Source organism: Eucyclogobius newberryi, unplaced genomic scaffold, assembly GCF_026437365.1.
Source record: "Eucyclogobius newberryi isolate DKJ021-1_F unplaced genomic scaffold, fEucNew1.0.hap1 SCAF_21, whole genome shotgun sequence".
In the NCBI taxonomy this organism is placed as follows: Eukaryota; Metazoa; Chordata; class Actinopteri; order Gobiiformes; family Gobiidae; genus Eucyclogobius; species Eucyclogobius newberryi.
This window is the reverse complement of record NW_027315846.1, coordinates 18,956,378-18,969,800: the sequence shown is the minus strand read 5'-3', so window position 1 is coordinate 18,969,800 and position 13,423 is coordinate 18,956,378. Positions and strand designations below refer to the sequence as shown.

The 13,423-nt window shown below is 40.8% G+C and overlaps 1 protein-coding gene across 4 annotated transcripts in view; it reads right to left on the bottom strand.

Moving 5' to 3' along the window:
* Window positions 1-13,423, bottom strand: part of LOC140371097 (ryanodine receptor 3-like) — a 113,545-nt gene that overhangs the window by 58,906 nt on the left and 41,216 nt on the right. For 3 of the 4 annotated variants that reach the window (XM_072458396.1, XM_072458398.1, XM_072458397.1), the window contains exons 1-12: window positions 8,578-8,647; window positions 8,366-8,444; window positions 7,622-7,734; window positions 6,718-6,817; window positions 6,457-6,550; window positions 5,612-5,686; window positions 4,857-5,016; window positions 4,113-4,277; window positions 3,840-3,961; window positions 2,859-3,039; window positions 2,035-2,170; window positions 669-764 (exon numbers count right to left, since the gene is read on the bottom strand). In XM_072458396.1, the coding sequence (XP_072314497.1) occupies window positions 669-764; window positions 2,035-2,170; window positions 2,859-3,039; window positions 3,840-3,961; window positions 4,113-4,277; window positions 4,857-5,016; window positions 5,612-5,686; window positions 6,457-6,550; window positions 6,718-6,817; window positions 7,622-7,734; window positions 8,366-8,444; window positions 8,578-8,580 (1,324 nt within the window). In that variant the 5' untranslated portion in view covers window positions 8,581-8,647. Of the gene's footprint in view, window positions 1-668; window positions 765-2,034; window positions 2,171-2,858; window positions 3,040-3,839; window positions 3,962-4,112; window positions 4,278-4,856; window positions 5,017-5,611; window positions 5,687-6,456; window positions 6,551-6,717; window positions 6,818-7,621; window positions 7,735-8,365; window positions 8,445-8,577; window positions 8,653-9,031; window positions 9,047-12,945; window positions 12,967-13,423 lie in introns of those variants that run through there. The other variant, XM_072458399.1, reaches the window with a different exon arrangement.

Sequence of the window (13,423 nt, the reverse complement as noted above, 5' to 3'; positions counted from 1 at the left end):
CACAGCCACACATTTTGTAGTTGACACTGAAGGCGTTGTATTGCACTGACATATCTACAGAGTGATGTATAATTTCCCCTTATTTCAGACATGAAAACTGTAACATACGCCTTAAATAGAAAAACTACATTAGATGAACTTTCCTACCCCCTTTTGCTGTATCCTATAAAAGACTAAAGCTCCCATTGTATCTTTGAACGTTTTTACCATGTGTAAAACTCTTCCCTTGATCACAACATATTTCTTTATCTTTTTAACAATATTTTTATTTGCAAAATGTTTACCTCGCTTGTTTTGGATTCAACACTTAAAGCTTTAATGCTTCAAAGGGACACTTTATGTTTCTATAGTTAGTAACTGCTTACTTTGCTTGTAACTATTTGCAAAAAAGTTGCAAGACAATGCAGGTCAATACATTTTTATGCTCATACTCCAGTTGAGCGAGCTAGAAAGATGTCGAACTAATCCACTTTGTATGACTGTGGCTTCCTTCCAAAAAAACAACAACAACACAGAAACACAATACAAACACAGCAGACTGGAAACAGTTTTCACATCAGTTGCTTTCACAAAAAAGTCTGAATATCAAAGGAACAAAGCCAGACAGAACACTTGGTGTCTGTTTCACAACACAAGCGGCACCGTGTGCGACTGGATAATGAGCTTACCTGAGGACGACTCTAGTCTTTCCAGCTTGCTCACCAGCCAGTCCAGGTTATTGGAAAACTGTGTGCAGTTGTTTCTGTTTCCTCGTATCAACGCCGCTACAAGACACAGCAAATCCAGTTTACATTTCTAAAGTGTTTAAACAACAGATACTGAACTAAATGAATGTCAAGCCATGGAGGACACTTTGAAGCAAAGTTAAGTGTTTCTCTTACATATTAATTTGTGAGATGCTTGAGTTAAAGAAAGAGAATGACAATGACAATGACCAAACACATAATATGACCCAGCTTAAAAAGACAGGGTCACCTTAGAAAGACAGGGAAGAAAGGAGAAGGCATCCAAAATCCACTTAGAGCTCCACTTAATACATACACGGGAGGGTGGGCAAGAAAAATGAGACGTGGCTTGTATAGTAAGTAACAAAAGAGTAAATAACAGCGTGAAGGACAAGGGCGCTAAGGCATAACATTAAGAAAAGATGCGATACAGCCATAATATATGTACACTACCAGCTCAAACTTCAACATTTGTGCCATCTCGGGGAACATTTCAAGTAATGGAATAACAGTGAAGACAAGGACATGGCAAACCGTCCATCAGAGAAGTTACATAGTGCACATTTAACATCACTTATTCTTATTTGTAAAGGTTTAGCTTCATTGGTGTTAGAGAGTCATCATAGCATTTGTTATTATAAGAATATCCTAACATGGCGAATCTCCTGCTTTCTTTGTCTTATGTCACAGTAAAATGGCTGTAAAATATGTAAAATTGAGAGGGCAAAATAAATGCAGTGCTGCCAAGTCGTTTTGGTGAGATACGTCCATATGAGACTGAGCATATGGCTCCGGAGCATGAGGTTAAAGGCACTCTGGATCAGCAGTACACAGGCACTGAGCTGTGGAAGAATAAATAGCACAGCAGTACAGAGTAAAAGCAAATCCATGCTCTTTCATGGGCTTGAAAACACCAGGGACAACTTAGATCGGAGGTGTGAGACTAGAGGCAGCTGCTTCTGAGACCAAGACTTGACAAAGATGGACACACAAGAAGCCAGTTTGAAGACAGTTTATTCAAAAACAGTATTTAATTAGGTTTTACATGAGTTAAATGGGCTCTACCTATCGTTTTTCATGTAATAACGTTAAACAGCTATTATGTAAGCAACTCGTAGGGTCAAAATGAGACCGCTCTGACTACTTTGAAGCCCCCTGCTGTTCCAGAAGTACATTTCCTATTCATGGTAGAGTAAGTTATATTTCTTGTGGTGTTTAGTTAGCTTTCAAACATTTAATATTTTCTTGAAAAAGTATCGACATCAGGTACCGTGCCTTCAATGATGTAAAAATAACTGTGTAGTCTTACCGAGCAGTTCATAAAGCAGGTTGAGAATGTCTTTCCAAGCTACTCCGGCCTCAGCTCCTGCACACTCCCCAAAGTGAGCCGCGCTGTTGTACACATTTAAACGGTCTATACAGTTGGACACCAGTGTGAGCATGCCCTGGGAAGAGACACAAACATAAACAGACATGGCTTTTTACTATTTTGCCTGTGCAACTTGGTGAAATTCACAAGTCATCATACACCCTCAGTGGAGAAGTTGTCATTTTGTAATTGATGGAGGAAATGTAAGGTCCAAAGGCTTAGCAGAAAGCTTCAGTGCACTTGTCGTCCGCCTCAGGAAAACATAAATCACCATAAGTGCTGACTCTTTTAAAAGCAATGACAGCAAATATAAGATGGCATTGAAACTGCAAGAGAAACCAGTGTTCCATGCGTCCAACGTTGCACTTTGTCTTTGCAGAGCTCCCCCTCAGCTTTTAGTCCATCAAGCAGCCACTAACTGGAACTGGGTCGCAATCAAAGCAGTGTTGTTATACTTTTGCCGTATGGTATGTAAACTACTGTATTTTAAGTGAATTTAAAATGTTTGCAGAGAGTAACTTATTACAGACGCTGCCAACTGGTCATTTTTAACAACTGAGGCAAGCAATTGAAAAGTGTTATTTAGGTTTTATAGTGAAACATGAAAATAACCTTTTCCTCTTGCATTCCAAGCCCACATTGGAAAACATGAAGCATTAATAGTACTTGCTTTGTTTTTTCTCAGTTTGGCATGAGCACCTCCTTACCCCCTCTATCTTTATATTTAGAAGTGCCTGAACACTTTGAATGAAAAAGCGACTCACTTCCTGCTTGAATAGGTTTTGGCGGTTCTTGAGCGAGCGCAGTTTGATTTGCCTCTCCTCGTGCTCCAGCTCAGCGTCTGGGAGCTGGAAATAGGTGATGAGGTCGTTCAAGGTCTGGAGCACCTCTTCCACAGGCAGGACCACCACCGCTCTGTTTTTCAACCCCAGACAGTCCAGGTCTCTGAGGACACAAATAACATTAGGATTATCTTTAGGCCTATTTCATTCATATCTAGTGGTACAACATGCCCATTGATACAAAAAAAGGAAATTCATTGAACCACGGAGCAAATTGTGAAGACTAGTCTATGTTTAGCCCACATCTTCATCCATGCTGAAAGGCTGTTTTTTCGTTGCCGTGCTAAAAATAGCTCATGTCGTAAGCGTGGGAGGAGGAGGGAGGGGCGCGGGGGACCATATGTGTCACAGTAGCCGCGGGGGGGATGCAGGCGGAATCGCACACGTCATGACAGCCTCGAATGGGTCCCAAAGGACACTAAACCTCTTGATATCAAATAAGTAGAGGAGGAAGCATCCGTTTATGTGATCAGCGGCGGATTGGCTTGTGAGTCTCCAGAGCCGCTGGTGCGTAAAGCGGTGGAAACTCTGCTTTGTCAATTAATCCATTTGAGGATGTGGCACAGGCTTGTACAAACAAAATATCTTGGATTTTTTTTTTGTTGAGTATATGAATTTTAGGGCATACATTTATAACCAATGATAGGAAGTGTTTGCTGTTTTATTTTCACGGAAAGATTAGGCAAGATTTATACACAACAGGTAGAGTCAAGGTCAAAGCTGGGGAAAGAAATGAATAACCACTGCTATTATCATCACAGTTTTAAAGTAAGGGTATCTGGTGTAAAAGGTAAAGCAATAACCATGGAAACAAACGTTATACAACGCTCCTTCAATCAAATCAAGAGTTCCATTTATCCCTCACATATGGCTTTAACGGCCCCTGATATTATTGCCTGTTACCTGATAAATCTCTTAAAAAGCAGTGTGGTGTTGCGGATGATGCGTGCGGCCCGGGACTCCTCGTGCTGACAGCGCTGAAGGGTCAGCCCATCGTCCATGTGTCCCTCTGAATGGAGACATGCCTGAGCAAAACATAACGAGTGGAAGAATGATGTAACAAGAGTTCAATCAGTCAGCTCATTGCCATAAAAACAGTGATCAGTTTAATGCATTAATCACATATATATAAATCACTGTAAGGAGGGGGACAGGGCAGGGCTTGTCTGTACTCACTCTTCTCTTGAGGGGACCAAGGCGGGCGGACTTGACATCAGGCGCCTGGTATGAGAGCCAGAGTCCCGTGGCCACGTGCATAATGAAGCAGACAGAGTCCCCGTATTTAATCTCGGCCACCCCCATGCCCTCGATGTCCCGCTTGGGGCTCTGTTCCAGTTTCTCCTGCGTAGGGAAGGAACAGACGTGTCAAAGCAGTTAGAGTAAATGCTCACGTATAAGTGCAGCAGGCCTGGAGATGTGGTCCCATTAAACAAGTCAAATTTGAGACAAGGGGGTTCTGTCTGTATTAGGAAAAGAGTCAGGAGAGGAAAGACTACCAAGTTACAGAAACTACAGTTGCAACTATGTGAAAAAGTGCATTATAAATCTAATGGTTACCCAATGCTTCTTCTAGGGTTTTAGAGCTTTAGTGCATCGCTTGCTAACTGTAAAGACAGTGGAGTTTTACCTAATTTTGCTGGATTCTGGAGTGTATTTAATAAAAGTAATTAATAAAAGCAAATGTAGTGCCTGTTTTATTACATTTGTTTGTGATGATTGTTAGATTAATTCAGCACTTTTCTGGTTGACAAAATTGCACATTATGCAAATCACTGCCACTTAGGAGACACATGATTTGCTGTGGTGACCTTGCCAGGGAGAACTGAATGAAATAAGTCATCATTTCTATTGCATGCAAAACAATACATGTATAGGTGAATTGTCTTCATGAATCAGGAAACACGTGCCCCTCGCCTGTACCTTGGATGCTCTGAAGCAGAAGGCCGTAGCGTTGGTGTCGGACCCCCTCTCCCTGTCCTGCAGCACTAGCCCTCTGTCCTCGGTCAGGGCCAGGTAGTGTCCAGTGGTGAGGTGCCTCAGCCTGAAGGCCTGGCCCCAGCGGATGTGGCTCCCGCTCCAGCTGCCAAAAATACCATCAGACAGACAGATACAAATACAGACATTTAGACAGATACAAATACAACAGAGAAATCATTCGCCCTGGAAGCCTATTATCAGCTAATGAGTTGATTTGCCAGCTGTTGATTATCTTTCATGCCATGAGGTTGAACAGGATAATGAGCAAACAGGGAAAATATTTCAATGATCATCCATTTTTTGGGAATACATTTAAAAGACAGGTGTAATTGTAGAGTAATACCTGTAATATTATGGGCAGTTTTTGGTGCTAATGATTATTGTTGTGGATTGATGTGAAAAAGTGTGCAAAAATGTCAATATACATACTTTTTTCTTGACATTTTTGAATCAACAGTAGTTGCAAGTAGTAGTCAAAAAAGCATCTCTACAAGTAGTGTATTAGTAGTGAAGTCATTTTATAATTAATTATTAAGACTATTGTTGCAAAATATATTAATTCATTTTAATCATACATTTTTATGGGTGCAATCCAATTCCAGCGTCCAAACATACAAAATATTGTGTTGATGTGCTAGTAGTGACTGGCTGAGTGTGGCATACAGAAGAGACAACATCATCAAGGAAAACAAACCCACCTGATCCGGAGCGGCTCCAGCCTCCACAAGGACCTGGCTTTGGCGCCGGCTTTACCCGTCTCATAGTTGATGATCCTGGGGACGCCACAGAGATGTGAGCGGGTGGTGAATGTTTGTGCTTTTGCATCTACCTGGACCTGATACAGTCAAGGTCATTCATCCTGTGCCGATCCCTGCTCTCGCTCATCTGTCAAGCCTGATCTCCATTCACAGTCACGTAAACACACAAAGCACCGTATCCTTCAAACCGCGTGCTGATAACTCATAAAGCTACATTGACTGGGTTAGAAGATAAGAAGAAATCTCATGCCTTCTGCTGGCACTGTGCAATGTGTTTGATCTGCTCCAAATGAAAATATGGCCTGTATAAATCATAGTTTGGAATTTCAAGGACAACAGCAGGTGAAATGCTGGAAATTGGTGTCTAATCCTGCCCCCCATTCACTGGCCAGTCTGTTTCTAAAAATAGCCTGTCTGTGTGTGCTTGTGTGTAAGTGAATAGATGCATAAAAGGAACATGCACTTACTGGGACCTGGCCAAGTGTGAACGTACCTCATGTGCGGTTTTGACCCGTTTCCTGCTGCCTGAGCAGTATTTCTGTTCCCTGTCTTATCTGAGATGGCACTATCAGTATATATGGTTAAAAATAAAACCACAGCCATTCCAGCTCCCCCGAGAGACTGGGATCAGGCTGGACAGAGAGCTATTTATAGACCAGTGTTTCTATATATAAAGAGATCCCGGATCAGTTAGCATTGCCTACATACATAGTGCCACTAAAGAGTGACCCCTATTGCTGCGATGTAATCTCATTATTCTGTTTGACACTCGCTGAGATTCACACCTCTGCTCCTCCTCGCTCTGATCCGATCCCGGGATGGTCACCACCTCGTCGTGTCCATGGAAAAAGCGCATCACATGTCCCCCAAGCAGGTAACCTGTAACAATGAAGAAGGAATAGGAAATGTAAGCACATACTGTCCCTTTAGAGTCTGCAGTTCATAGCTGAGGCAAATAAGATCACGGTCTGAGTGATTTTAACTTCCAGAAGATGTAGCGGTTTGCTGCTGACACTATATTTAAATTGGTATCTGCTTTAAATTACCTTCTTCTATGTTGCTCCCGGAGCAGATGGGATGAACGTTCCACAGAGTCTGCATGAAGGAGGCATCCACTTGGATGTTGCCATTATAGATAGATAAGTGCTGTTGAAAATGAAAATATTTCATAACATATTCAATACGCCATAACAGCACATACTGTAGCGTACACACTGAAATAGAGCGACTGTTGCATCAGTGTCCCTGTCACAGCGTGTCAGTGTTTATCTCCGACAGATGCCTTGCATGTAAGAGATTTACTTGATGTTGTAGCACTGTTTATGAATATTCTTTCCATGTGTGTATGAGAAGGTGCCACATGTAAATGGCAGCTGTTTTTTCATCATCATGTCTTCCTGGAGCCCCTGAGGACCCTTGGGTGCTCTGTTCTACACAGCGGTGATGGGTGAAAGCAAGAACAGACTGCAGATTGACCGACAGTAGTCATGTGTCCGGGGCCTTGTGGTGCAGCTGGATCACAGATCACAGCGATGTGTCCTGCAGAGCGGTGCTATTATGATGCTGAGGCAGGGAGCATGACGGTCAGATGGAAAAGTTATGTATTGGACATAATTGTGATTAATGATAGCAGGGAGTGGGAAGGGACCAAGAAGATGACATGACTTAAATATACCAGCAAACCTCGACATATGATAATCCTCAAAGCTTGACATTCCCAGTTTGACCAAAAAAAAGAAAACTGTTGGTTGTAGCATTTAATAGGATTTCTGTCCCCGGGTGGATAGAGGTCATGGAGCAGAGCTTCTGTTAACAGGATTGGCATAATCTGAAATTTTGTCACATCAGGGGGAGCTGCTCTGATGCCCTGCTAAGACCACTGTGTTATGCACAAACAAACATAACAACAGGCCGTAGGGCTCAACACACTGTATTTGAACACAAACTCACCAGGTATCTCTCTGAGGACACGCTGACCAGGATCAGGTCATCACCAATGCGCACCTTCTCTCCTTCAGACCTCTGTTTGGACGCTGGGTGAATGGTCCACCAACAGGCCTCACCTATGAATGAACATTAATAAAAAAGTAAAATATATGGCCTGATTTAAAAGAGCACCATCATTTTAAAATGTATCAACTCCACATAGAGATATTGAAAGTCTGTATATAACACTTAATTCACTATCACACGACACTGAAACAAAGCCAACATACGTTTGACATTTCCATGGAATTGCAGTAATATTGACTCTACTTTGTTGTTCTTGACTAGTTCTATAGTTAGTGACCAAAAATAAGATACATAAAATATAAAGCAGACATACCATCCCTGTATAGTGTTTTCTTTTGTCATGCAACAGCTGTAATGAGACACCCACAGCATAAATCCTATCTAATACACAAAGAAGAGCGAGTCCTTGCTATCAGGATCCCACAACAAGCGTATCAACTGTGCCGGCGAGATGTAATCAGTGCTGACAATAGATCTTCACTGTATGTCTACATAGAGCTCCGCGGGGGAATATTAACTTTATAGACGATACACTCGAGAGCAAGGCAAGGTGTGGGAACGTGTAGATGATGGATGAGCTGGTGGGAAGAAAAAAAAACAAAAAAGGGAGGAAGAGACAGACAGGGAACAGAGGCGAAAAGCAATCAGTGCCAATAAAAGGGTTGGATGGAGTCGTTTGACCTGTGGAATCCTCCTGCAGGCCCACATCAAATGAGAGCTTATCTGTTTGCGACCGCGATGTCTTCAAGCAGGCCAGGTACTGCAATGAACACAAGAATCACAGTCCATAATGTCATATCACCACCAATGTCACAGGCTTATTATGTGTAATCCTGCAGGCTGGGCTAATCCTGTTTAGATTGCATTGGCAGTACAGTGCGGGTCTGTCTCACCATCGAGCTGAAGGAGTGGCGCAGGAGGATGGCATGTCCGTACAGGAGGGTCTTGTGTCCGCCGCTGTGCGCTGCCTAGAGACAACATTTACACATATTTAATGAAGCACATAGGAGTTTTTTTTAATCAATTATCTTGACCGAAATCAAAAGGTTTCCAAAAATGTGGCATTATCGATCATCTTTCCAGGGAAAAAGACATGCAATTGGACTTGCCAAAAAAGAAGATGGTGACTTCTGTTGCCATGCACTGTAAAGGACTCATCTTTCCACAGGTGGAAAAGGGATGGATGTACGACTACCATCCAATGCAAAGGGAACGTCCACATTGCATTTAGGGCACCACGATGCACAAATGGAACCCCCACCAAAGATGTAAAAGGTGTTTGATAGAATAAAACAAGTATTGGCTTGTTTTTGGAGTTGTTTTTTTTGGTTTAGGCAAGCAACTCACCTTCCTTATGAGCCTCTAGGAAGCATAAATGTAAGAAAAAGTGTTATTTTTTTAGAAAGGTGCTAGTCCTCCACAGCACTTTTCCTTTCCTTTGCCAGCCTCTGCCTTTTTTTATATGAGGGTCTTTTCAAGGAACTCACAAAAGAAGCTAAATATACACCAACCATTGCACAACACTAGCACTACAGAACAATCTCAAGGCTATCTCAGGCCAGCTTTTTCAGTTATTCTCAATATTTTACATGGTCTGACTACGTAATGTGGGACGAGAGAAAAATAGGTTTGTTTAGCCAATTATGTGCATGCAGTAGATCTTTTATTTTTTTCAAGCATTTGCGTTTCTGGAGTAAATCATCCTCAAGAGTGCATATTGATATAAAGGTTTAATGGCAGATTTTGACAACATACTCCATTTATTCTAGTTTGCATCTGGCAGAAGAAGTAAATTGCTTTTTGGTTTAGAGTTTATACGAATAAATTAAGCGTTGAAATCAATACAAAATCTAGTAAAGTCAAGATTATTCCGTGAATCAATAATAGTGATTATTAAGGCCACAAAAAAATAATTTATCTTTTTATTTGTCTGTTTTTGTAACTTTTTGACAATTAGAAAATTCAATTTTGTAAAGCTGGTCACAAACTTGAGGAATAGTAACGAGTTAGACATTGTCTCAGTAATAGTGAATAATCGTTAAATCGTGTTCTTTTTTCACATAATAAATCTGATAGTGTCACACTTCTTGCGTCTTAAATGTTCCAGTACCTATGTCTGACGGCAAGTGCATTTCTGTATTTCTGTTTAGATTTGGTGTGTACAGCTGCACTCTGCTTCACCGTGTCCCAGTGCGTGTCCCTGTCTCTGTCGACTCTGGGACCGGCTGTCAGGGACAAAAGGTGAGCTGCTGTCATGGTGCAGACTGCAGAGCTGGCTCCAGGTCTGTGCTGCTGCTGCTGCTGCTGCTGCTGCTGCTGCTGCTGCTGCTGCTGCTGCTGCTGCTGCTGCTGCTGCTGCTGCTGCTGCTGCTGCTGCTGCTGCTGCTGTGGCTCTAACGCTCTGAGCTTTATGCGGTAAGGCACATCCAACTGCAATCACCACAACCAATAAAGCCACAGCTCCCCGCGGCTTTTACCACCTCCTCCTGCAGTGTATGGACTCAGAACACTGCACAATAAGACTCACGGTGCACCAAAGATCCAACACACATTGATGGTGTAAATGAGGGATAGTGTATTGCACTTAGCCTGGTGAACCATAAAGGAAAAGCCTATTGGATGCAGGAAAGAGGCTTTGTTGTAGTACAGTCCAGACCATAAGTGACATCCTCTTATCAATTTAGAGACGTGACATTTAGCAGGGCGCTGCCTCCTGCTGTGGAGCTCCACTGTGCACAGCAAGTGTACGGGAGGGATGGGGAAACTTGTTAAAGAAATGTTAAAGATGAAGAGTATAAGGTTCAAGATTTAAAAAGGAATGAAAAGTGGTTTATTCATTTGGATTGCCTTGACAATGGCTATTCTTTTTGGGGTCCATGTTTAAATGAAAAGAACGACCAAAAGTCTTAAATGCAAAAAAACTGGCTAAACTAAAACTCAAGATTATATATATATATTTTTCTGATTAACTTTAATTTTACTATTTTTATGTAGCTTATAATTATCATAAATATCACATTTTGTCCTTCTAATGTATGAAATTGGATAGCAGGTATGGTATAGTAAGATTTTGTAGTAGTAGTAGTTGTAGTAGTAGTAGTAGTAGTAGTTGTCGTGTAGACATTATGGCTACTCTTTTGCTTATCAGTTCTATTATTTCTAATGCCAAGTGAAAGGTCAATTCAGAGATGTTGCAAGTTATGTCATCGCACAAGGCAAGATGCACTAAGAACTTGAGGATTGAAAACATTCCATATCAAACATGCATTCCACATTTTTGTCCTTGTAGACTTTGGGTTATACCTTAAATCCGGCACTGTCCAGACTACTCAGATTTTGAAAGCTCGTTATTATGCAAACGGGACAATCAGCAATCAAGCACTCCACAGCCAATAACAGAATTTCAATAGAATCTAATATTGTCCTGAGGCTGAAAAAAGAACCAGCGTTTCTTTGCAGCCACAGTACGGCACGACTCACCACATTCCCATCATCAGTGAATACACAGACTGACATTTACTTTCTGCTACTACGTTGTCCTTACATCTCCCCTATTGTCCTTTTTGTGTCTTCTCACGAAAATGACGCAAAATAGTGCTCCTTTCCAGCCGCTGTTTATTGATAAGTCCATCGGTTCTGAAGACGTATTGATTCGCTCCGCTCAGCTCAGAGACGTGTTCAACCTCTGTTTCCTCTTTAATGGCGCTCCTTCTGGTGACATTTCAGTTCGGGCCGGCAAAATGATGAATAGTCGCGCAATATCGGAAATAGATAAATGTGAGTGGGGCGAATGCACAGTAAAAATGGCCCGTCCGAGCTTCTTAAGTGCTGGCTATAAAGGAAAACAAGGTGCGTAATGATAAAAGAGAAGCTTATAAAATATATGGCGAGTAAGTTCTACATGTATAAGCTTCATATTATGAAATGGAGTGATGAGAGCAAGAGCAGGGTCAGTGCACCAGTTAACTGTCGGTTGGAGCTGTAATTTAGCGTTTAATATCATGATTCTCTCTGCTGAGGCTCTTAATTCCCTGTCAGTGCTCACAGACGCCCCAGAGAAGCAGTGGAACCAATGATCTTAACTTAGCTCAGACAGTCCATAGCAAAGCTCCAACACTGGCAACATTAGTACAGAATGAAAATTAATGGAGCAATAGCAGGTTGAAGTTAAAGTTGAAGTTATGTATTGTGGAAAATTAGTGACAAACAATAACATATTTTCATGTAATGTAGGTTTTAGATTAAAAAATAGCTAATGCCCTGTTTTGTAGCTATTGCTAAATAAGTGTGTCTTTATTAGCAGGAACACAAATAGCCAATGTGAAATTAGGATTCATTTCAGAAGTAAAATTGACCAGATACAGATTATACAGTAAGTGGTTTCCAGGTGAGGTGAGCAATATGTACACATTTAGAGATTAATGTAAATGTTGTTTAGATTATGCAATAGTTTGACTTTTCTTTTAGCTGATTTAAAACAAAAATGAAAAAAAAATTACTGTTCTAATCCAAGTTTATAAAGTGATGTTTCTGCACGTTTACTGACATTTTACGTTTGCTTGATAATTAAACCTCATCAAAATAAATAATTTAACACTTTTCTGTTGGATTGACATAATAATGTCTGAATATTGTTATCGGGATATTAATTTTTGACAATGTTGCCCACCTCTAGTTAGGGTTAACATCAATATAATGAAAACATTTAGCTCTTAAGTGGCACATTACAAAATTCTACTTTTTATGACAAAATAAACGAGGTAATACTTTTGTGGGTGGCACTGGTAACAGACAGTAACTCTTGTTGGAAGAAATATGAAAGAGTATGGGTCATTTGTATTTTATAGCACAAAATATATTGATTGCTATATATGTATCACATAATATACAATACTGAAAAATGCATCCCCCCATCCCCAGGCTAATCTCACAGTAATCTTGTGTTGTGTCATCTTGTCCCAGTGGTGTAAAGAGACTCATGTGAAAAGCGAGAGCGCTCGGAAGGAAACACTAATAGGAAGTCTATAGAGCACACTATTTGTCTTTGTCATGTTGTTCAGGGCTTCACTGCACATATAACCGCCTCGAGTGTGAGAAAAATCCATACAATCATCAGTTATTCCAAAGCACGGACTCTTGGATTTGCATAACCCATGGATTGTAATAGATTGACCATGTTGGACAGGGCAGGAAGTTTAAGAATGAGTTACAAACATGTTAGTGGTCATGCAGTGTTGGGACTGGGTGGAAATTAGACATACCAATCGATCCGGGCCTCGTGTCTATTATGGAAAGGATGGAGATTTTACACAGAGAATAAAGATACAAATGAGTTACACTTCTATGGCATTTGATAAAGGACATTACGAACAACAATATTGATTACTACAACATTATAGTTAAAGGTTACATGGTCCCATTATGGAAAACAGGACACGAAATGAGTTTGCATGGATTGAATTGTAAACACGAGAATAAAAAACGACAGAAATGTATAGATTTCACACCACTTCAGACTTGTTTGAGCATAGAATCTTGCAAGGTGAAAAACTTTTAAGAAGCTTTCAAATGTTACTCGAAAGGTTAAAGTCATAAATCAACATCAACATTCGCCTCAATGATCTTCATTTACTTTACAGGTAGCAACAAAAAAGTAAGTTTGTTTAGATAAAGCTTGTTAATTTGTTTCGATAGAGTTTGGTAATTTATGAATCTTACTTCTGGTTTTGTGGAGTGAAA